At 42.4% G+C, this 24,723-nt stretch overlaps 1 protein-coding gene across 3 annotated transcripts; it reads right to left on the bottom strand.

Moving 5' to 3' along the window:
• Positions 1 to 476: 476 nt before the first annotated feature.
• On the bottom strand, positions 477 to 24,608 carry FMO4 (flavin containing dimethylaniline monoxygenase 4). 3 transcript variants are annotated; one of them, XM_087437878.1, is made up of 10 exons: positions 24,371 to 24,608; positions 22,638 to 22,925; positions 19,837 to 19,976; positions 17,446 to 17,634; positions 16,650 to 16,812; positions 10,546 to 10,688; positions 9,135 to 9,334; positions 7,431 to 7,783; positions 5,107 to 5,176; positions 477 to 2,884 (listed from the first exon to the last, which is right to left on the bottom strand). In XM_087437878.1, the coding sequence occupies exons 3-10, from the start codon at positions 19,966 to 19,968 to the stop codon at positions 2,464 to 2,466; spliced, it is 1,671 nt and encodes a 556-aa protein (XP_087294004.1). In that variant the 5' UTR covers positions 19,969 to 19,976; positions 22,638 to 22,925; positions 24,371 to 24,608; the 3' UTR covers positions 477 to 2,463. The 3 variants fall into 3 exon arrangements, with proteins under 3 accessions (XP_087294004.1, XP_087294002.1, XP_087294010.1); XM_087437876.1 differs by having other exon boundaries at positions 22,787 to 22,925; XM_087437884.1 differs by having other exon boundaries at positions 22,787 to 22,921.
• Between the last annotated feature and the right edge of the window lie 115 nt (positions 24,609 to 24,723).

The raw sequence follows: 24,723 nt of genomic DNA, 5'->3' as shown, positions 1-24,723 counted from the left end.
AACAGAGCCAGGCAACAGATTTCAAATTCTTTAATTCAGTGAACTGAAGATGTCCTCAGACTCTTCAGCTATTAATAGTTAATTTACTGTGTACCTAACCCCCGCTATGGTCTCACTTAATGTTTGCTTTTGAGGTAAGTACTATTATTACCTTTCTCCTCATTTTCCATATGAGGACACTGAGGCTCAGAGAGGCTAAGTAACTTGGCCAAGACCTCACAGCTAATGGCAGAGCTGGGATTATAATCCAGGTCAAATTCCAGAGTTAGTTCTTTCAACCAGCACACACAGCTCCCAGTTACTGTATAACTGTATTTACTCTAATTGCCACATGGATTGACTTTCACTTGTAAAATTAGCTGTTGGTGGACCGTCCTGGTCCATCTGCTTGGCTGAGGTAATTTATCATGTTGGCAGAAGAATAGAATGTGGGCTAGAAGAGGACAGACAAGGAATGTCAGCCGATGAGGCCACTGTTCAATCATCAAATATTTATTTAGCAATACTTTGTATCAGGCAGTGTTTTAGCTGAACAAGACATGGTTCCTCTCAGGAACTCACAATTTATTAGCAGACAGATACAAAAAGGAAATTGTACTACAGTAGGAAAAGAGCAATAACAACAGTACCTGAGGGGCATTCATTATGCAGGGTGGTCAACTCTGCTTTGGGAATTTGGGGCAGGCTTCACAGAGGGAGAGAATTGAGCACTCCCTTGAAAGACAAATAGTCAGGGGTAGATTCTCGCGCCTGGCAGAGGCAGCAGCTTGTGCCAAAGTGAGGAGGTATGACAAAGTGAGGAGGTCGTTTGGTGGTACTGGATGGTAGGGTTTGAAGTGGGGGAAGCTGCAGGACAGGATGCTGGTGACGAGGGCAAAGGGACTTAGAACATGAAGGGTCTCCTCTTCTAGGCCAAGGAATGTGGATTATTATCTCTAACCAAGGGAGAAGCTTTGAAGGATTTTAAACTGGAAAACAACATGTCTGCACTGGATCCTTCCTGTTTGCCCTTCCATATACACTCTCCATCATCTTTGCTTTGCTCCGTGCCTTAGGAAGCTGACCTCCACGGACGACATCAGTCAGTGTATTAGTTTCCTAGGATTGCAGGAACAAAGTACCACAAACCGGGTGGCTTATTCCTTCACAGTTCTGGAGGCTAGAAGTCTGGAACCCAGGGGTTGGCAAGGTTGGTTCCCTTGGGAGGTTCTGAGGGAGAATCTGTTCCATGCCTCTCTCCTAGCTTCCAGTGTTTGCTTGCTCGGCGATCCTTTGTAGACGCATCTCTCCAATCTTTGCCTGTGTTCACATGGCATCCTCCAGTGTGTCTGTGTCTGTATGTCTTATCCTCTTTTTTTTTTTTTTTGGTGGGGAAGATCAGCCCTGTGCTAACATCTGCCAATCCTCCTTTGTTTTTTTTTTTGCTGAGGAAGACTGGCCCTGGGCCAACATCCATGCCCTACTTCCTCCACTTTATATGGGACGCTGCCACAGCATGGCTTGCCAACCAGCGCGTTGGTGCGTGCCTGGGATCTGAACCGGTGAACCCTGGGCCACCGCAGCAGAGCACATGCACTCAACCACTTGTGCCACCGGGCTGGCCGCTTATCTTCTTTTTATGAGGACAGTCATAGTGGATCTAGCTCACCCTACAGTATAAGCTCATCTTAACTTGATTACATTTGCAAAGATCTTATTTCCAAATAAGGTCACATTCACAGATGCCAGGGTTAGGACTTGGATATATCTTTTTTGGGGACACAATTCAATCCACAACAGTCAGCAACCTTGCCCTCTGAGTTTTGGTTAGGTTAGGCCATTGGGGAGCCAGGGCAGGGGATCAGAAAGAGGGAAGAGAATAAGGTCAGGCAATTTATTTCCCCAGCTCTGTACTTTTGGGGTCACCATGGACTGCCTTTGTCTGTCAGCTGAAGGTCACAGCTCTTGAGAGGTGGCTCCCTCTACATCGTCAACCTCTCCTTCTCTCTCTCATAATTGCTCTCTCCCCTTGCCTCATTAGGCCTAGGGATGGTAAAAATACCTTGCTGTTACTAGTCTGAGGGTATTTCATTATCCCTATGATTTCTCTATGCTCTGCCCAAACTTTTTGAAATAATCTCTAGATTAAAATTTCCACAAATTACATAGTTTGAGTGCCATCTTATTCCCACCAGGATCTTGATGGAAACAGTGACAATATTTTTATTTTAGAATAATTTCTTAGGCAGCAGAGTAGAATATGGATTGGAAAGGGAGGCAAGAAAGGAGGTACTGAGACCAGAGAAGACATTACAATAATTCAGATAAGAGATGATTGGACCTGACCTTGGATGATAGTAGAGATGATTGGACCTGACCTTGGATGATAGTAGTGATGATGGAGAGGAGAGTAGGGCTGCACAAGATATATGGAGATGGAATTAATATGATTGGTGTAACCCTTGTAACCAACCAGATTCATCCTCACCAGATACTTGCTAGGTAAGGGGAAATTCTATCCTGTAGATTATCTTGTACCAATTTCAAAACAGGTGAAGATCTACAGATCAGAAGAAGAGAAGCAAGTAGGACAGGTGCCCCCCAAGTTTTTAAGTAATGTGACATGGAGACGGGCTCGGAGGAATCAGGAACAAATCGAGTTTTTAAGGGTTTCAGTGTCCTGTCCCACTGGGTCAGGATGGCATTTCTGGCTCCATCCCATTTTCCAGGGCCTATTAGGCGATACTGGTAAGGAGTACATGGTCCAAAAAAAACTTCCCAAGCTAGTCTGGGATCCTTGAGGAAGAGAAATGGGACATTGGGCTTCGCGCCTATGCATGCAGTGAGGTCATCGAGGTAGGAAATGAAGTCGAGCTTGTCTTCACTGCTATCTTTCATCACCCCCCTGAGAGGAAAAAAGATGGATCACTTTTCATTCTCAAGTTATATTCCTCCTGCCATTTTCTTTCTTTTTATTGGAGTCAAACTATGTTTGGAAATGTTTTTCTATGTTGGAAAGAAAAAAATAAGAGGAGTTTATCTACAGAGGGTATTTGTGAGGGTAATTAATTTTGTTAAAGGAGATGGTTAAAGGAGGCAATTGCGAGAGGAGCTTTAAATAATGTTTTAGGTTCTCGAATTTCATATGAGCATAAAATCTGATCGGTCCAAATACAATAGTTGTTGAATGAATGAACATGACCAGAAAGCATCACATATGTGACCACCTAAATTATTATTATTTTTTGTGAGGAAGATCGGCCCTGAGCTAACATCTAACAATCCTCCTCTTTTTTTTTGATGAGTAAGACTGGCCCATGCCCATCGTCCTCCACTTTATATGGGACGCCGCCGCAGCATGTCCCGACAAGCAGTGTGTCGGTGCGCGCCCGGGATCCGAACCGGCGAACCTCGGGCTGCCGCAGCGGAGTGCGCGCACTTAACCGCTTGCGCCACTGGGCCGGCCCCTAAATTATTTTTATTGATGTTAATTGCGAGTCGAGAGGGCCATACTTGGTGTACCGGTACTAAACATGACACAGATATGAGTATGTGAGTATAGCCTATGATACAAGTATATCCGTATGAGTATAATGTATCTGAAGGCTTTATTCCTAACTATTTCTGTTGTTGGTAAACTTTCATGATGTCCCAAACTCATTCATTCACTCATTCAATAAATAAATATTGAGTATCTTTCACATGACAGGCACCATCCTAGGTGCTGGGTGTTCAACAGGGAATAAGACAAAGTCTTTGCTGTCAAGGAGCTTACATTCTAATGGGGGAAATCGACAGGGTATGAAAAAACAGCCAAGGGGATATGTAATATATCAGGTGGTAACGGGTATTATGAAGAAATACAAAGGAGGGTAAGGGGGAGAGGCAATGACGAGACTGGGTGGGTTGCCATTGTATACGGTGGTGCCAGAGACGGCATCTCTCTTATGAGGCCATATTTGAGCAGAGGGAGCCTGCAGGTATCTGAGGGGGAGAACATTCCAGGCTGAGGGAACAGTAAGTGCAGAGGTTCTGAGGGGGCTATGCTCGGCATGTTGAGGACCAGGGCGGAGGCTGGAGTGACGGAAGTAGTGTGGGTGAGGTGGGAGAACGGTAGGCGAGGAGGGCACAGAGATAGCTGGTTGCTCCGTCGAGCTGCGGAGCTGCAGGGAAGTTTCTTGGCAGTGAAATTGGAAGCATCGGAGGGTTTTGAAGAGCAATGTGGTGCGGTTCACTCTTGATGTGGTGTCAAGACAATAGCCAGAGTAGAAGCAGGGAGACCAGATAAGAGGTGACAGCAAGTGTCTTGGTGAGAGATGAAGTGGCCTGGACTGGGGTGGCAGCAGCAGGGGCAAGAGAAGGGTCTGGATTCTGGATTTATTTGCAGGTAGGAGCTGACAGTATTTTCTGGTGGGGGTGTGAGAGAAAAAGAGGAGAAAAGTATCCCTCCAGGGTTTTTGATTGATCAACTGGAATGAATAGCCATTGACTGAGAAGCGGAAAAGTCTCAGAGAAGCCCATGTGCAGGATGGGCGGGTGGGTGGTGGAGGTCGAGAGTTAGTTTTTGGACATATTAAATTTAGATACCTTTTACATATCTTAGTGCAGATATCTAGAGGGAGCTGGAGTTCTGGGGATGGATTTGGACTAGAGACACAAGTTTGGGAGCCATGAGTATATGGTGGCATTTGAAGGCAGGGGCCTGGATGAGGTTGCCTAGGAGTGAGTGTTAATAGAAGTGAGAAGAGCTCTGAGGATTAAGGTTGGGTTCACCAATTTTTAGGAGTGAGGAAGAGGAGACACCAGTAAGTGCGGACAAAGAGCATCCTGAGAGAGAGGAGAACAAAGACCAAATGGAGTTCCGGGTTCAAGTGAAGACAGGATTGCCCTCTGCTGGGGGCCAGCTCTGTGTTCCACTGGGGTGGCCTGGTGCCCCCAACTGACATGTCTAAGGCCACAAATCTAGTTGATGTAAGAGTAAAGACTAAAAACATGTTCTTCTGACCCTTAATGCAGTTATTTCAAACCCACCATACTGCTTCTCTAGGAATGGCTTTTATATTGAGAATCTTTTTTTTTAATGGAATATATTGGTAAGTTTTCCCTGTAGCAAGCTATAGTTCTTACCTTTCTATGAGTTGCTCCTTTTTAGCAATCTCAGCCATCAATTTTTGGGATGGGGGTATCTTGCAGAGTCCTGTGAGAAAAATTGGAAACAACATTAAAGTCACACATGGCTTTTCCTTTGAGTTCTTTTCCTGGTCATGTCTGGCCTCCCGCTGCTCCAACCTCAGGACATGTGATAGTCAAAGCTTAGAAGGGAATCCAAGTGCAGAAGATCATTTTCTGGAGGTAAGATCCCCCTCCAAACTCACTTAACCAGGGATCTCTACAGCCAGAATTGTGAGGATGGACGCCTTGTGGCCCAGCCCTCAGCCTGGTCCTCACTGGTCATCTGCACCACTCCCTTCATCTGCTCTCATATTATATATATTTACATCTCATATTATTTATATTATATTGTTTATATACCCCCACATTGTATTTGTGTGTGTATGTGTTATAGCTATTAGTTGGTTCAATGGAAACACTTAAAATGACCCCATTTTTATAACCCTGCTTTGGCACGTCTTCACTTTTGTTACACGGGGAGCCTCAGGCCTGGAAAGGGCCCGGCAGTCTCTCAGTCTCACAGAGGCTCCGTCTGCTTGAGTTGAGAGGACGTGCTTGTTCCCAATCTCCCATCTGTTCCCAAGTCTCACCACCTGGACTCTGCTCTGCTGCCCAGTCATGGCCCTTCAGGTGCCAAGTGCCCACCCCAGGGTGAGGGGTTACTGTCCACATGAGATAGGTCTGACTTAGCTCTCTAGTGTATTTGCCACTAGGGTCCCATTTATCCTGTAAAAAGCCAGAAAGACTTTACTTGGTGGTTCCTGGGTTGCCTCTTGGAGGCTCTCTGGTGAAGCAATTCCTCCTATGGTGCGAACTTGACTTTTGTCTTGTCAGCTCTCTCATTCTGATAGGCATTTTTGAGCTCATTATAAAGTACTTTAAAAAAAAAGTCTTCTGTAGTTTTAATGTAATTGGATAATGCTGTGAAAGCACTTTAATTGGTCTTAAAGAAATAAAAATATGTGACAATTTAATGAAAGGCTGTGGAATTTTTCTGTAATGTAAATAAATGAGATTTTCTAAGCTCCTCCTCCTCTTCCTCCTGGCTCACCTCCCCCTGACATTCAAATAACATGTTTGCCCACTTAGGAGAACATACAGTTTTGTTTTTTGTTTGGTGAGGAAGATTGTCCCCGAGCTAACATCCATGACAGTCTTCCTCTATTTTGTATGTGGGATGCCACCACAACATGGCTTGATGAGTGGTGTGTAGGTCCACGCCTGGGATCCGAACCTGCGAACCCCGGGGCCGCTGAAGCGGAGTGAGCGAACTTAACCACTGCACCACCGGGCTGGCCCCAACATACAGTTTTAAGGTATGGTTGATATCTCTTACATTTGTACAGTGTGATAGAAGTCGAAACTACTTAGTACTGTGTTATGTGCTATTTATAAATTATTGGTGATTGTTTTTATCCATTAAGGACAAAATTCTGCTAAAGGACAGCTGGTTGGCCCAATTGTGATTGCTGTTTATATTTAAAAGTCATACAAATGCAATTCTTTAAAATGCTTACTAATCTAAGACTTGCCCTACTTTAGGGAGAAGTGATAATAATAGGACCAGGAAGAACAGCAGCCATCACCTCCTGAGCATTTACCGGGTGCAGAGTACCCTGCTAACTGCCTTGTAGACATTACCCACTTTACAACATCCTTGTAAAAGAGGCTTTATATCACCATTTTATAGATGAAGGGGCTGAGATTGAGAGAGATCCTCACAAAGCCAACGAGTTTCAGAGTTGGGATTGGACCCAGTCACTTGTGCTCTTACAGTGATAACAACAGCAGTTAGTGTCCAGTGTCTAGAATATTTTTACAGGCATTTCTTAAAGGTTCTTATCTCCTCAGATCCCAACTTTATTTACAGTGTATGTTACTCTGATATCTTTCTTTGGAAGCAATGTAAAATTCTACTTCTAGTAATGAATGGAAAAGCTTAGGAGTAAATAGACTAGACTAGACTGGAGTAGACCAGAACAGAATAGGATCCTGAAGCTTCCAATAATTTCAGGTAATCTGAAGAATGTGATTATATTCTGTCATCCAAATTTATCCCATCTACAGAGTCAAAGCCTCTTTTTCCACTCAGCCACATTAGTGACATAAGCACACACATCATAATATTATACACATATAAAATTAATTACTCATTAAACTTTTTTTTTTGTTGATATTTTATGTTACTTTAGCTCACATCTGCTTGATTTTGGCTAAATCATAGGGCACTAATTTGAAGACTCAGTTGATCACCAGGGCTTTAAATGGAGTCGAGGTACCTTTAAATACTCGTGTGGCCCATCGTGCTTGGACCTCCGTGCCTGACAAGATGGATCCTTTCAGGCCAATGAAGCCAATGAGAGCTAGTGTTGCCCTCTCTAGGTTTGAGGGAAAGACCTGCTTGTACAGGAACAACTTCTTTGTACAAAGGCTTCTGAGAGGTTCTTCAAAAAAGGGAAAAGAAAATGTGTATCCCGTAGTGAAGATCACAGTATCGATGTTTTCTTCCACTGTCCCATCTTCAAAGAGAGCGGAGGTTTCTGTAAACTCCTTCACGCTGGTTTTCATGGTGACTGTCCCACAGAGGATACAGGTTGGCAGCTCATCATTCACAATAAATTTTGGTTTTTTCCTTTGACACAGAGGAGAAAATTACTCACTGTAGTTGTATCTATGAGACCCCTCAGCCAATGATTTATTTGGTTAATTCAGGGAAATTGTCTGCCAAGCCAAGGGAGCGAATTGACCGATGTCTCACTCAAAGTTCCCCAACTTACTGTTTCTGTAACAGGTTTGGTCTCCCTCCTTCCGCTAGGAGGCATGTGGAGAATGACTAAACCTACTCTTTCCTGCCTGGGGTTTACAATTCTCTCTCTTGGAATTAACCTCTGGAGCAATGCTTTCCTTGGAGTGTCAGGCTTGAGTCACAACAACCCGTGTGATGAGCAGTTTTGGGTCTCACATCACCCGGGCCTCAAAGGATTGACATTAGGCAAAGAGAAAATTAGTAAGAAACTTTTTGAATAAAAATAAAAAAGTCTGAATCTGTTTATACTGATAAATATTTTCATTATGAATATCATTCTACCCAATCACAGCAGACATAATGTCTTTATAAAATTTACATATCAAATCATCTATTGGCATTAATTTTCCTTATGAGTTGAAATATATCTCACCAAAGAAAAATATTTAGGTCAATCATATAATAAAAATTGCATTTAGAGCTAGCCCGGATGGCCTAGTGGTTAAAGTTTGTGGCGCTTCACTTTGGTGGCCCAGGTTCGGTTCCCGGGCATGGAACCACACCACTAGTCTGTCAGTTGCCATGCTGTGGTGGTGGTTCACATAGAAGAACCAGAAGGACCTACAACTACAATGTACAACTATGTACTGGGGCTTTTGGGGAGGGGGAAAAAAAAAAAGAACAAGATTGGCAACAGATGTTAGCTCAGCAAAAAAAGAAAAAAAAAACATTTAATGACCTTACATGCATTTCAAAGGTTTTCTTTTTCTTGCCAATGCGCAATTCTATACAGATGTATATTAAAATACATAATTCCAGGAATTCCTATTGGAAATTCATACCTCTAATCATTTAGCCAGAGTAGACATTTATTAAGGGTTAGTGAGAGCTGGCCATCTGTACTCACTGATACTGCAAATATTATATTTGTAGGTGACAGCCATTCGAAGATTCCTCAAAGCCAATTTAAATTTCCTGATTTTCAAGCTGGAAATGAAAAGTTTTCATGTTTCATTTTCTTCTAGCCTCATGAATTACTATTTTTGCTACCAGACAGAGAATACTCCTATTTCAAGAACTACTGTGGTACCTGATGGACATTGTATTAAGGAAATAAGCTTAGAACAGGATAAACAAAGACAGCATCACAATTGTTGAACATTTTGAGTTCTGAATAAAATAGAATGAGAAATACTGATTCAATAATTTTATCATTAAATAAAAAAAATTTAAGTACCCCTTTGGAATACTTAATCCATAATTCTCATGGTTAAATCTTTTATTACTCCTCCTCTCTTGAATCCACTTCAGTAAACATGAAGGCAGAACTTGTGCAATAACATTATGGCATCTTCTTATAGCCATCATACTTAATGGATAGCCTCCTTCTGAAGAGCGGCTCAGAACCCAGCTACCAGTTCTGGTACTGAGAAGTACCTAAAAAGTAAGGCAAGAAGGATAAATACATGTCCATCATTTTGTAGTATTTTTCTTCCATGTGTTTCAAACGGTCTTATAATATTCTGGTCTTATAGCAACAGAGGACTGGTGAATTTGTACATTGATCTACAAACCACTATCTGTTTCTCCCTCTGTCATTGTTTTCACAAATCACTTTGACCTGACCTATATATCTGTTAAGTATTTTCATCATGTTTAATATAAAGAATTGTAGTACCAGTAATTACGCAGTTTTTCAAAATGCAAATAATGTTGAAATTAAAGTGCAGTTTAGAGAAAGCAATTTTAACTGAATTAAATAAAAATCTATTCTTTCTGGATCTAATCATTGTCCTATAATTTATGTTAAAGTGGAATAGATTTCTGATTTGTGAATCTATGCTTGGACTTTCTAAAATCATTATGTACACTTCTTGGGCAAAGTAACAGTTGCTTTTATCTTAAAACAAAGTATAAATCTGACTTCTTTTTTTTTGAGGAAGATCAGCCCTGAGCTGACATGCATGCCAATCCTCCTCTTTTTGCTGAGGAAGACCGGCTCTGAGCTAACATCTATTGCCAATCCTCCTCCTTTTTTTCCCCTTTTTCTCCCCAAAGCCCCAGTAGATAGTTGTATGTCGTAGTTGCAGATCCTTCTAGTTGCTGTATGTGGGATGCCGCCTCAGCATGGCCAGACAAGCGGTGCGTCGGTGCGTGCCTGGGATCTGAACCCGGGCTGCCGGTAGTGGAGCGCGAGCACTTAATCGCTAAGCCACGGGGCCGGCCCCCCTAAATCTGACTTCTAACAGAAAATTGGGAGATGTTCAGAAAACAACCTCCCCTTTCTATTCTTACACGGAAGTTTTGCCAGAATTACAAAGAGAGAGTGTAAAAGAAAGCTAATTGGGCTGGCTAGAGCAATTTGCCCATTTAGCGTTGTTTCTGAAGGAGCATCTCTGAAAAATGCCTCGTGGTCTGGCATCCACAATTTTCCTAGACCTTTCTCGGAGATGGTTCAGTTCTGTAAAGCATGGATTCTTAAATAGTTGAGGGAGGATCATGAGTAGCTTTAAGGATATCAGAGGTTTTTTTCCTCACTCTGTGTCCACATAATTTAGCAACTGGCCAGTGTGTTTTATAATCTTGAATACCTCTCCGGTCACCAGAAATGATGCTGGCAGTAAGGGCATGGATTCAGAGAGGTGTACCTGAGCTGCGATTTGACTGAGCTCCACTGCAATGTCCCCTCCGGTGTTCCCAAGACCGATCACTAGGACGCGTTTGCCCTCAAAGCCATCTGGGATCCTGTATTCTTGACTGTGCAGGACCTGGCCTTTAAACTTATGGATTCCTGAGTGGAAGGAGGGATCAGAAAATCAGAAATATTTAAAGTTATAATTCCCTAGTATGCAGGCATAGGGTCTGTGGGAAAAGAGAAGTCCCAGAAACATGGCAGCGCTTTGCTCCTGCTGCTAATTGCAGGAAGTAGAACCAGCATATCATCCCCTACCCCGTTGGATGCCGTGCCCCCAGATATAGATTTAGTACACCGTGCCTTGTTAAAAATATAGGAGAACTTATATTCTGTATCAGTGTTTCCTTTTAAAGCCATTACTTAGGGAAATCAAGTTTACTGCAGACAATAAGAAATGTCTTACGCATGACCCTGAACACCCTAGGCAAGGAGTAGATTATTGATGCAAGTTATTTTACCTAATAGATATATGCTATAAGAATGTGATTTGTGTATATAACATGTTTACAAATTGAATTTTAACTCAATTAAAATTTTCCACAAAAGAAATTTTATGGCAAGTTCTTGTGTAAATAAAGTAATTATTCTTGTGATTTAGGCTGTTACTTATACCTTATGCTTATTTTACTTTATGCTTTATTGTATGCTTAATGCTTTAATACACTGTATGCTCATTTAGACTTTATTTTTATTTATATTTGTGTTTCTGACTCAACTTGCAAGCTCCTAACATTCTGCAAATGGACGTATCACTTATGATATTTACATATGTGAGAAGGGCTACCAAATATTTCTCCTCTTTATTTATTTTTGGTAATTATCTCTGTGGCATATATAAAAGACATAAATCATGGATTCACATAAACTAGGAATGGTAGTAACAGTGGAAGCAGAGGTCTTTACAGTGGAGGCTGCAGCAATGGAAATTATTCCATTATTATAATGAAAATTATAAGAGGTGCCAGAGGAAACAACAGTGATGGGGCCAGTGACAGTGACCATTAGACCCATTGATGGATGAGACGAAGCACTGACAAAGACTCAGAGAGGGAAGCTCTGCAGTTTAGAGGACCTGGCAGCCTCCCACCACAATGCTTCAAGTACTTTTGAAATTTTAATGTACAAAGATGAAACTATCTCCTAGAATATATCATTCTCCAACCATTCAGTCATTGATTCATTAATTTACTCAATAACATTTATTGAATAGCTACTATATATAACATGATGTTTTAATAGGATTCTTTGCCTGCTGAGATCAGAAAAGCTGAAAACTAAATACAATAGTTGCCACATTCCAAGTGAGGTGCTAAACCAACTATGCAGAGTTTGCAAAGAATGGTACATAGAAGACCAGTTTTGTCATCCTTGGCCCCTCACCCACCTTGAGGATGTCAAATTAATAAACAGAAACCTCATTAAATTGGAGTCAGGAGGCCAAAAAGGGAAGCTTTCATGCCCTACATCCACAGCAGAGCCCAACAGGAAGAAGAAAGACTTCCTCTTCTTGACCGGCAAGAAGCTCAGCCAATGAGAGACTGTCACAGCTCAGCCAATGAAAAGCCACTACACATCAAACTCTCAATTCCTCCAATGGACTCTTTGTTTACAATAGTACTCCCAACTTCCTCTTCCCCTCTATAAAAGAATCTCTACCCCCTTGCTGCTGGGAGACTTGCACATGGCTCACCATGGTTGCAGACCCCAAATTGCAATGCTTTGCTGATCCTGAATAAACTCGTTTTTGCTGGAGAAACAACTGGCTATTTGTTTAAAGTTAACAAGGACTTGAAGTTGAAGTGGGCCAGGAGTTGAAAATTGGAGAATTTCATGAAAGCATTTAAAGTGCGGTGGCATTTTCTATCCTTTTGACATGGAGCCAGGTTCACTGGGCTTCAAAGAGACCACTGTGAGACCTTGACTCTTGGAGTCTATGGAGCACAGAGACTGGTGTTTGACCCATGCCTGAAAGGCTGTGACTGGAACCACCTTCAAGGGCCGCTGGCTGCACTGGTAGCAGGTTGGCAGTGTTAGATACATAGTATTTCACATGGGCCAGATGAGAGCCATGTAGGAGAGAGCCCGTCTGATGCCACTCTAAAGGGACCTTGCACAAGGTAGCCATTGGGACAGGCAATGAGACCTTAACAGATTGTCTGTGTGGAGATGACCTGCGCAGGAACTAGGATTTAAGGAGTTGTAAGCGGCCAGCTCAAGAGTGTGTGGCCTGCAGCAACGGGCTGCAGTGAGAGATCCCCAGTGGCAAAGCATTTCTCTGAAGCAGAACCTATTAAAGCACCCCACAAAGCATCAATCTTAGACATCTCCAAGGCTGGAGAAAACTAGCACCTGATTGGCACCAGTCAAGGAAAACATTTGACCTGCAATACTTCTCCTCTTTCCCTCGACTTCAAATCTGGAAGATTCAGAAACTACAGCTGGTGGATGAAGAGTCTGGTGGGAGGAGGAACTGGCAGAGAAAGGGAGAAGCCGTGTTCACCATCTCTTCCCACTGCAGCTGTCAGCCCAAAGCTTCACCATTACGTGTAGTTGCCAGTTTTGACAGTTGCATGAGAGGACATTTTGGTTATGAAAAGGAGAATTTTTTGGTGATTTTAAAGTGATCAGAGGATTTTTCTTTCTCAGAGAGTGAGCAGAAAAGCAGTGGAAACTGCCTCAAATTGCAACCAGAGGCAAGGGAAGGACAAGCCCCGCAGTTCAGGTCTGCAGGGCACTACAAGAAAAAAAATATAATTGGTTAATAATTGTACCTTACATGACCCACCCTTCCAACACTGTATGCGCCAGGTTTAGGTTTAGGGGTTGTGAGGATAAAAGGCAGTCTCTACCCTCAAGGAGCTCATCTCTGGTGAGAAATAAGTAAACGGACAATAGCTAACATTTATTTAGCCCTTATGCGAGTCCCAGGAACTCTTCTAAGGGCTTTATACATATTAATTAATTTAAACCTCACCACAACCCCATAGAGTGGACAATATTATTATTCAATTTTACTAATGCTGAGAGGGAGGCACAGAGAGGTTAAGCAACTTGCCCAAGGCCATGCAGTAAGTAGCAGAGCCTGGACAGGAACTCAGGTCATCTGACTTTGGAGCTCAGCTGTCAAGCATACTATACTGCCTCCCAGAACAGGAGGTATTATAATGGCTCCAGTGGGGCATCTGGCCTAGACTGAGCTAGGAAAGGCATCCTAGAGGAGGTGATTTTTTTTTTCAAAGGACGACATTTGAAGGATGATTAGCAATTTGAATAGAAGAGCACTAGAGGGTTCCGAGAAGGTGACACAGCGTGTGCACTGAATGCATTAGAGAATGGAGCTTCAAGCCATTTACTGAGGTTTTGCTGGAAAGTAGCTTTTTGAGGGCCCCACCTTGGTTCATAGATTTTGTATCTTTCATGTTATGCAACACAATGCCTTGCAAATGATAGGTTCTTCATAATTGCATATTTGAGCAGGGGACCCAGGTAAAAGTCTAGAATGTGCAGGTAGTTCTGAGTCAATGATTATGTCAAAGATGCAGTGCCAAAAAAAAAAAAAAAAAGGAATCTATTTGGTAAATTAAAACTACTAATTCAAGAAAAAAAGTAAAAGGCAACTCATATACCTAAAAACAAGGTGATACCTTGTAGACAAAGCTTATCTTTTCAATGGATTTTTTTGATAGATAGGGTAGAAATAGCCCTGATACTTTCTATATGGAGAAAATGTTCCCAACTAAAACATTCATGTCGACATTAGTCTTAACATTATTTGTGAAAGATACTGTGGTATTAGTGAAAAGCAGAAAAAGAATCTTAAAAAGAGTAAACTTTAGCCAGATGTCAGAGTGGTTTTGACAGCATTTTAAATCATTACCCAAACAGCTGTGGCTCTCTTGCACTCTGGTGTAAGTAAAGATTGACAGAAATTGCTGTATTTATTCCCAAACTATTTGGCTTTTGGCCAGGGCTTTGTCTTCCAATGCCCTGCCATTTCCTTGAGGGAATCATAAGGCTACTTGATGTTATTTTCTGGATTGCTGGGGTGTTTGAGATATTTACTTTTCCACTGAAGGAGTTCAGGACACGCCACCCGAAATAGGCCAGGGTTACAACTTAACCAAGAGGAGTAAATACTTCTTAGTCTGGGGGAATCACATGTCTCTTAGGAAGCAGGTTCTTATGACTAATTCTTAGAAGGTGGGTAATCATTCACAGTGGGTCATGACTCATAGCAGTAGTGACTAATGTTTGTTTATAGAGTGCCTACTGTGTGCTCTGTGCTATGCTAATATTTTATGTGGATGATCACATTTAATCCTCATGACTCCTCTATAAGAAGAGAACTCATTTCCACTTGGATGAGGCTTAGAGAGATTAAGTTGACCCAAGATTATTTGACCAGTGCCAGGATTTGGTCCAGGCTGTTTCACTCCAGAACTTTGTTCATAACCATTATGCTAGAGGCCACATATCCAGGGCCATTGGCCCGAGGGAACTGCAGCAGACCAGGACTCCCCAGAAACCTTACACCATGTCCATTCACCAAGATACTCACTCTGGGAACACAGAGGAAATTGGGATTATCTGTCCTCGTGTACCCTGTAACAGATCCTTCTAAAGCCTGGTCAGAAACAAAGACCTCCTCCTCCGGAGTCTCTGAAGTCCATAGGAGTGGGTTTCTTCCTTCTCCATAATATGAGTTTTAGGGCAAAAGAGAGGGGCACCTGGATATTTCTATTGAAATCATTCTTTTCCCAGAGGTCATTAAGGTATATAGAAATGTTTGCTCTCAAAATGATCCAAGCAAGACCACCTTGCTATTCTAGTTTATGTTTGTCCAGTCCCTTTCCTCGGACCATCTCTGCCAGTTGATACACTTTACACTGCCACAAGGCTCCTCCCCTGTCAGCTCTTGATTGATCTTTTGCAGCAGCATTCTTTACATATAGTCTAAGTGGAGCTAAAGGAAGTTAGAAGTAAAGGGTGAGCCATCCCAAACCCGACAAGACACTAAATTCCAAAAGTATCAGTTGTTTGAAACTTGTAACACATTTCCCCATAGAAACACTATCAGAGGAGGTGGTTATATACTCCTGTAGTACTGTGCAATTGTGTATTTAGCCCCCAGAGGAGCAGCAAGCCCGAAGATGAACCACTATTTACAATATTGTTTCTTTGTAAAATTATGTATTGAATTCTCACTCGTTCTCTTAACACATTTTTTTTGAATAGCACATTTTGTTAATTTGAGATTACATTTATAAGATTTATATTTCATTTTTTTATATTGGTCAAGGTTTGCAAGCTTTATTCCTCACACTCTTCCTTCCTTAGAAGTTCTTTCAATTCCTTAAAGAAGTTTCAAAACTTCACTTACTCAATTGCCTTTAGGGCCAATTAAAAGTGACAGAAGAAGAGTAGCTTCACTACATCTTAGTAATCCTCATTTGATCTCAAAAGATGGAGATTTTCCAATTGTGAGAATATTAAAAGGAATGTGCTGTTGGAGTCAAAAGCATTTCCAAAAGGGAATTTCTAAAACTCTTTTGTGTTGATGGCCCCAGTATAAGAGATGTATGGATTAGTATGGTGGTGACTATTTTGAAGGGTGAAAATATTCCTTTGGATGTATAATTTCTGGTCTGTTTCTTAAAAAAAAAAAATCTGTCAAGTCTCCTTATAGTCTCACCTCCTTCAAGTTATTAAATTACAGGTCGCTGCTGATTTAAATGACCTGTAATTCAATGACAAAACTCAAAGCCTTTACTTTTTCATGACAGATATGATAGTTTTGAGCCTGATGTGATCACTGAACTTGAATCAGACAGGCATGCTAAAGCTTAAAAAATAATAATAACATTTATATTAATAAGTAAGTAACAAGACCTGATACCTACATAGTGCTTTCTATCTTTCAAAGTTATTTTTTACATATTATTTCTGAGGGTGAATATAAACTTGTCGATAATCATTAGGAATTATTTCCAATTACAAATCAGTAACTTTTCTTCGAGAAGAACCCAGAAGAGTAGGCATCGGGTGGAAATTACTCACCAGGAAAGGACTTCAAAGGAAAATGGGGATTCAAGAAGCGTCCAGTGCAAACCATGACAGCATCAAAGACAGCTCTGTCCTGCTTCCCTTCTGTCTCTGTGACGACTTCCCACTGACCAGTTTTGGAGAAGTCTGGATGCTTCGTTACGCTGCACACTGTGGTCTGAAAGCAAAAGACAAACACTTTCTACCAATCACCTTGGGACCTCAGGCAGTGATTGGTGTGGTAAACATGTCTGTTATTTTGAGTGGGCCAAGACAGTCCCATGACAGGAGATCTGTCAATATTGGTTTATCTTCTTCCTAGAGAAGTTAAGTAACTTGTGCCAAGTCTCAAAAGTAGTCATATGGACTAGGACCCAAAACGTCCGAATGCCTTCATTGGGAGGAAGAAACATTCAGTCGTTATTCCTGGCCAGAAGGAGATGAGTTACAATACTGGATGCATGGGAAAAATTTAGGAAAATGAGTTTTGACCCATTATAATTTTTGTGGTTCAGACTTCTAGTCATGTCTTCCCAATGGGTTTCATGAACAAAACTGATTTTTCCTTTCCTCTCTAAAATCTAAATTTCATCCTGAATGAGAGTTTGGATTTAGAGGAGGAATCAGGAAATTCATTATTTTAATGATTTGTTTGAGGAAAACATGAGAAGCAGAAATGAGGAGTCTTTATTATCTGGCTTATTCATATAGAGACAAAATCAGGAAGAAGTTTACTTAAGCATCCCATTTCCACTAGATCGCTGAATGGGCCAGCCCTACTCATCAAGCTTCACAACCCAAGGTGTCTTACCCTAAACTGAATGTATTTCAGAAGGTCAAAGTGCTCAGCAAATTCTTGAAGATAGTCCCAAAATTTTTCTTGGTTCATGAAATTGGGATAATCTTCTTGGAATGGGAAGTCACTGTAACACGACATTTCTTTGCAGACATTTGTCACTAATGACCTGTAGACCCTGGTCATCCCATCTTTAGAAGTTTCCTGTGGTGAAAGCATAGTTAGCCTGACGGGGTGGAGGAGACAGGAGGAAGAGAGCAGAGATCATCAGCAGTTAGTGTTCCACTTGTAAAGAGTTCCAGGAAAACTTAGCCTTGGGTCTCCATGCTATAGTTACCAGAAATCATCGGTGGGATTGGAATGATTAAATACAGTATCTTTCTCAAATTACAAAGAAGCTAAGCTAACAAAGTTTAACAGGGCTCTCCAAGACTAACACTTCCCCTATACAACGCCATGAACCCAGGGCCCATGGTCTCACTTGCTCATCTTCTCCTTCTTCCCCTGCCATGAGTGATCCCTCCACTCATACTCTGGACTTCTTCCTCTTGCTTTTGCTCAGGGAACTTCTTGCTGATTTTTCTGTTTATTGTCTATGTATATTTTTGGTCACTCTCTCTTTGCTGGCTCTTTCTCACCAGCACTTACAATACTGAAGACTCTAGTTTTAGAAACAAACAAAGCCCCCTTTCAACCTATGTCCCCTTCCAGCCTTGTCCCTCTGTACTCTCTCAATCTTCATGAAAGAATCATCATGCACTCGCAGCCTCTGTTTTCTCATGGACTGCTCAACTTGTTGTCTCGTCTCAATCTCCATCACTCAAAAACCAAAACAACAAAACAAAATGATCTATATTAAAGGCACCAATGAACTTCTTGCAGCTGCAACTAATTTCTATTTCTCCTTCAAGTCTTTTCTTAGCCGTCACTTTCTCTAAGAAGCCTTCTACGCCCCATCAGATCTGCATAAGGTAGCTGTTGTGGCCCCACGACACCCTGTACTTCTAACATACAACTGATCACACTGCATTGTGATGATTTGCTTACTGTTTCTGTTCTCCACCAGACTGTAAGGAGTGCAGGGTCCCTGTCTATCTTGTCCCCTATTGTGTCCTGGTAGAGGGACATCATAAGTACTTGTTGAATGGATGAAAGTAATACTACAATTGCGTTTTTGAATAAAAAGTATACATATGACTGGAAGAAATTACATACAAATTTTAATAGTGCTGACTGTGGATATTGGTATTATGTTTAGTTTGTATTTTTCCTTTTGTTTAACTCAATATTATTTTCTAAAGTTAATCTAGACTGCTTTAGAATAGGAGAAGGAAACCAAACCAATCGTGGGGTCAAATAGCAGAAGGTACACAAACCAGACCCAATACTTTCTTTCCATGTTGACGTTTGGTGGCTTGATGAAACTCTCAGTACATTATAAGAATTTTTTTTCCTAGTACACTATAATCCTAGGGTTGTGACCATTCCTGCTTACATATATTTGCTTATTCTATTTTCTTCACTATCCATCAAAGATTGGCAAATGCCACTTCCTCCATGAAGGCTTCCCTCATTCACACCAGTTTGAAGTACTCTGCCCCACATTGAGGTCCCACTGAATGTTGCTCTTCTCTTCCCCTTGAAGCATTTAGTACTTGGGCTTCCCATCTTCTAACACCTTACACACCACCACTGGGGCAGATCCCTCGATCCCCACTGAAGACCCTGCCACACCCAGTAACCAGGACCAATCCTGGCCAGAGGCAGGTGGTATTTAGCCACTTCCAGCCCCACTCTCTAATGCTCATGTCATCTAATGGCTGGCCTAGCCCTGACCATATCCCACTGGGCTGCATATTCCACTCTTAAGAAGGGTTGATCAGTGCCTGGGTTCCTCTTTTTCTGATAATGGGAAGGCTTCTCCCCCCCCCCGCCCCCCCGACTTTTCAAGGTCTGGATTCTTGCCTCACTTTTGCCAGTTCTCTTCCCATGCCTGGTGGCTGGGGCTCCACTCCCTGATGCCAACTTCCATCATCCCTAGAGTCCTCTGCTCCATATTCACAATGCCTTTCAGCTTACCCAATGTGACACTCTGCTGCTATGTCTTAGAATGCCCATGGTCTAGAAATCATCGTAACTTCTACGTGTACGTCTCAGACTCAACTCTTCCTTCTTCTCTCTTCCAACTGTCCCTGCCCCTGCTCTGACAATTCTCCAGGTTCACCCCCTATCACACTGCATCCTGCACAGTGTTGTTAGCATGGCACCATGCCCCAGCTTGTGTTGTGACAGTGTGCTGCTGCCGTACTTGATCACCAAAGTAGGCTAAAGCCACCACACCTGAGCAGGGACAAAGCAAATGGCCAGATTATGACTGACAGAGGTGGGAAGGTCTGAACTACGCACGGTATACTTCCATAGTCCCCCGATGTCATTACTTCTTTCAAAGCAGGTGGGCTCCAGGTCCTCATCCAAGCAGCATTTGATGGAGGACAGGCCACTCACACCAGCTCCAACCACTGCAACTCGCTTGGCCATGGTTTGCTCTGTTGGAAGAAGGTCGAGCAGAGCTTCTTTATATGACAAGGCTGGAAGGGAGCCCTTGTCACAAAACTCAACTTTTTTTTTTTTTTTTGAGGAAGATTAGCCCTGAGCTAACATCTGTTGCCAATCCTCCTCTTTTTTGCTGAGGAAGATTGGCCCTGGGCTAACATCTGTGCCCACCTTCCTCTCCTCTCTATGGGGCGCCACCACAGCATGGCTTGACAAGCGGTGCATTGGTTCGTGCCGGGAATCTGAATCTGTGAACCCCTGGCCACTGAAGTGGAATGTGCAGACTTAACCACTAGACCACCAGGCTGGCCGCCAGAACCCAACTTTTTTAGTGATATAAATACTCTCCTTTCACCTTTGAGCTGAGGCAGAATGACATCTTGGTTAAAAATTGAAGGCTCTGGGGGCTGGCCCGGTGGCGCAAGTGGTTAAGTGCGAGTGTTCTGCTGCAGCGGCCCGGGGTTCGCTGGTTTGGATCCCGGGCACGCACCGATGCACTGCTTGTTAAGCCATGCTGTGGCGGCGTCCCATATAAAGTAGAGGAAGATGGGCACGGATGTTAGCCCAGGGCCAGTCTTCCTCAGCAAAAAAGAGGAGGATTGGCATCAGATGTTAGTTCAGGGCTGGTCTTCCTCACCAAAAAAAAAAAAAAAAAAATTGGGGGCTCTGAAATCAGACTGTTTTGGTTTAAATCCTAGGATTTAGGTTAATCCTTCACTTATTAACAGTGTGACCTTGGGCTACCTGTTTATCTTCTCCCTGCCTCAGTTTTATCATCAGTTAATGTAGGTGGAAATAATAATAATAACAATGCCTATTTTAAATATTTGTATGAAACTAAATGACTGATACATGTTGGAAGGGTGTAGGAGTGTATCTGCTACATAGTAAGTGCTCAGTTAAATTTAGCTCCTATTATTAGCTAGTGTTCCGGGACCTTGATCCCCTCGGGACTTCAGATCCCCTTAGTAAGAAAGGGGCCCTTTGCTGGCACCTAGCTGCTCTGAACTCTAGGAATGGCACCCAGCATACATGTTAGTTTTTATTCAAAGCATCTAGAGTCCTGAAGAACAGCTGGTCCTGGGCCATGTCCTATCATGCAACAAAGATATTTCATGAATTGAGGGAGGTTCTTAAACCTGACACAGAGGCAAGATTGACCATAATACAGAACAACGTTCCCAAGGAAAGTCATATGGGGCATTCTAGAGTCCAAGATGAGGTCATACGGAAATGTGGATGCCCATGCTTGCCAGGGGAGACTGGAGGAAAAATGTGTCTTGGAGATTTATAACCAGTTTTTCTTGATTTTATAATTTGGGCTTCTTTTTTTTTTTTTTTTTTTTAAGATTTTATTTATTCATTTTTTTCCCCCCAAAGCCCCAGCAGATAGTTGTATGTCATAGGTTCACATCCTTCTAGTTGCTGTACGTGGGACTCGGCCTCGCGCTGGACGGAGAAGTGGTGCCTTGGGGCGTGCCCGGGATCCGAACCCGGGCCGCCAGCATCAGAGCGCGCGCACTTAACCGCTAAGCCACGGAGCCGGCCCTAATTTGGGCTTCTGTACGCCTCAACATAGCTTTGGCTTTGATCAGATGGGCTAACGAGTTAGTTAATTCCAGCAAATCAGGATCATGTCACACTCAGGCCCTTGACGTGTCAGGTGCTGCCTTTCCCTCAACCCCCTTGGCCAACTGAAAAACACATCAAGAGCAGTGGAGACCTCCAAGCATTTGTTTTATAAAATATTTATAACTGATTTGACTTTGCCTTTGAACACAAGTTACTTTTTGAAGAATGATCTTGCTGTGTAATTCTTATGTGATTTCTGTAGTGTTATGCCACTTATCATAGTGGTATTTGAGTTGGGGCAACCATGAGAGAAAATATTTATTGATCGCTAAGCACCAGGAAATGGGAGAACATACAGCATCATCATTTGACATGACTTAAGGTCACACTGCTAACAAGAGGCCAAGTCTGAAGTGTCTCTGGGTCTCTGACTCTGAGCCTGGATGTGCGCATCTCGTTGGTCTGAGAGCCCGAGGTGTCCTGTGATTTCCTGTTACTAAGCCTTTCCCCTCCCCTGTGCTCAGCTTGCTGCTGCACCTTTGGCACGGGCTTGGGGGACTTTGTCCCTATGGCTTTGCAGCTTGCCTCTTAGATCAGGACCTGCAGGCACAGAAATAGTAAATTTATGACTTTACAGGGGGCAGAAGAAGACCTCTGAGCCCTTGGACCCCTTGGACTCACCTGGAGCAGATCTAGGGACTTGCAATGAGGATCAGAGGTATTTCTCAAGGCTGCCTGTTTCCAAATCTTACTTGCCATCCTGCCCTTTGTAAGGTTGAGACCTTCGTGCCTGGCTTTGTTACTTATAGCAAAACTTACACTTCTTCCCCTTAGACTTTGGTTTATTTAAGAGGTTCTATTGATTTGGGAGAGCTAGGTAGGCTGCAGTGAGAACAGACTTTGGAGGCATCAGAACTGAGTTCGAACTCTGTCTCTGCAGCTGACTAGCCATGTGACCCCGAACGACCAGAGGTATTTACCTTAAACACCTTAAGACTTAAACACCTTAAGATTTTTATAAAATAAGAAAAATACCCATGTTGAAGGATTGTTTCAGTTTTAAACAAAGTGACATTACTTACACAAAAGTGCCGAGCACCAAATGTTTACTTAGTGTGCATTCCCTCCTCCCCAATTCCGTGTCTCCCTCCTTTCCTCTCTTCTCCCTAGAAAAGACAGCTCACACAGATAAAACTGATCAACAAGTTTGGGAACAAGTAGGTAAACATACCTGTGGTTTCCTTTGGGTTGAGGAGTAGGAGGTCTAGACAGCTTCTAATCAGAAATAAATGGCTCCACCAATAAGAATGCTGGAATTTCCAGGCCAGTAGGTGGAGGTCTGGGGTTGGCAGATCTTGGCTGTGCTCTGTCTTTGCAATAATAACATGAAAGAAATGGTTGCTAACTGCCCTGGTAAAATGCAAAATGTGCTGCAGTGAATAGACTGGAGGCAAATTAATTCATTCAACAGACGCACCCTGGGTACTTCTAAGGGCAGGTGTGGGAGCCCCAAAGATGATGGCCAGTGGCTAAATAACAGTAGGAATAAAAGACCCAGTGACTGTCCACAAGGAGATGCCACTGTGTGGAGAGAAGCCAACACACAGCTTCTGTGTCATGTGGGATGTCCTATGGCGGCAGGGAGCTCTGGGTACAAACGCTTGCACACATTCTTGGGCTGTTTAGCTATGCCTGGAGACGTAGTCAGAGACACAGGGTGGGCTGTTTCTCCAGGGCAAAAACACCTTGTCCTTTACAGACTGACTTAGATACTGAACCAGCAGCAAAAACAAATTGGGAATGCACCTCTTAAAATTACCATATTTGCAGAATATGAATTTCTGAGTGGGGGCAGCCATTTAAAAAATATCTTTATGTGAACAAGGGCAGTTGGTAAGTGAAATGGAAGTTGGAAGATCTCAGTTCTAATTCTGCTTCTGCCTCTAACCAACTGCATAAACTTGGACAAAATTCTTGATTTCCCCGTGAAATTGTTCTCACATTTGTAAAATAGAAGGTTCTAGTAGTTTTCTCTTTGTTCCCTTCTAGCTTGAAAGAACTCTTTAAAAAATGAATGCCAAATAATTGGTGCCAAAAACAGATGTGAATTGAAAGGTAGGGAAGAATACTGCAGGCTTGGAGGATCGGAGGACATAAGAATGTGCAAGCTCTTTGTAAACTATAAAGTGTGCTGTAACCATAAGGTCCTTTGTAGCTCAAAGGCTGCTTATATTTAGTTCCTTAACAGAATTAAGCCCTAAACTATTGAACTGGGCTTTTGATCATGAAAACCCCACGACAGATCAGAAAATGTAGGAATCATTTTTGAGACATGGAGAGACTTGGGTGATTTGCAAATCACGTAATCGACTATGATATATTTGAGTTTGGAATTTGATCTGTTTATATTTCTTATTTTCACCCCACCAATGCTCTGACTTTGTTACAGGATTCCCTATCATACCACTTGTGGATTCTTTTGTGTTTCCCAATGTCTGGCACTCCCATCTTATCCATCAGATGAATCAGAGATGAGTCTAGAATCACAGAAAGTCTCATGATTCTGTTATTCTCACCAACACCTTCCTGTCGATGGTTTCCCCCTGCATCATAACTTTATTTTCTTACAATGTTCCTTTGCTTCCTCACTTTCTCCTTAATTCTGTTGCTTTAAACCTAATCAAGGGGCTCCTGAAGAAGAGAATCACATTCACTCTTAGGGAATGCACTCACCAAGGAGAATATTCATCCTCTGCAAAAGCAGCTTCTGGAAACATTTCCCCATTAAAAAAAAAAAAAAATCCAGGACACTTACCTTGTTGGCATAGAGCAGATACTCTGACAAATTATTTCTCAAAGCCAATAGTCAAAGATAGTGTTCGTCTGTAAAAAGAAAATCTCGAAACTCAAAGTCTGTTCTAAAAGAAAAATAAAGGCAGGCTAACTTGAATCAAAGTGCTCTCAGTTTAAAACAAAAACCATTAGTCTTTCCTGTTGTGCTGATGACAGCAGAAAGTTATCACTGAGGAAAAATAAGTTGTGTAGGACAAGAGCTTGAGACTTCCGTGATCTCAAGGGAGGGCTAAATGACGCGTTAGAATACTGCTTTTGGATTCGAAGGACATGAACGACTTCTGCCTCTTGCCCCCACCCTCCTAAACGTCACAG

Source organism: Ceratotherium simum, chromosome 2 (assembly GCF_057802395.1).
Source record: "Ceratotherium simum simum isolate JZ-2026a chromosome 2, ASM5780239v1, whole genome shotgun sequence".
Classification (NCBI taxonomy): domain Eukaryota; kingdom Metazoa; phylum Chordata; class Mammalia; order Perissodactyla; family Rhinocerotidae; genus Ceratotherium; species Ceratotherium simum.
This window is presented reverse-complemented; position numbering and strand designations above follow the sequence as displayed.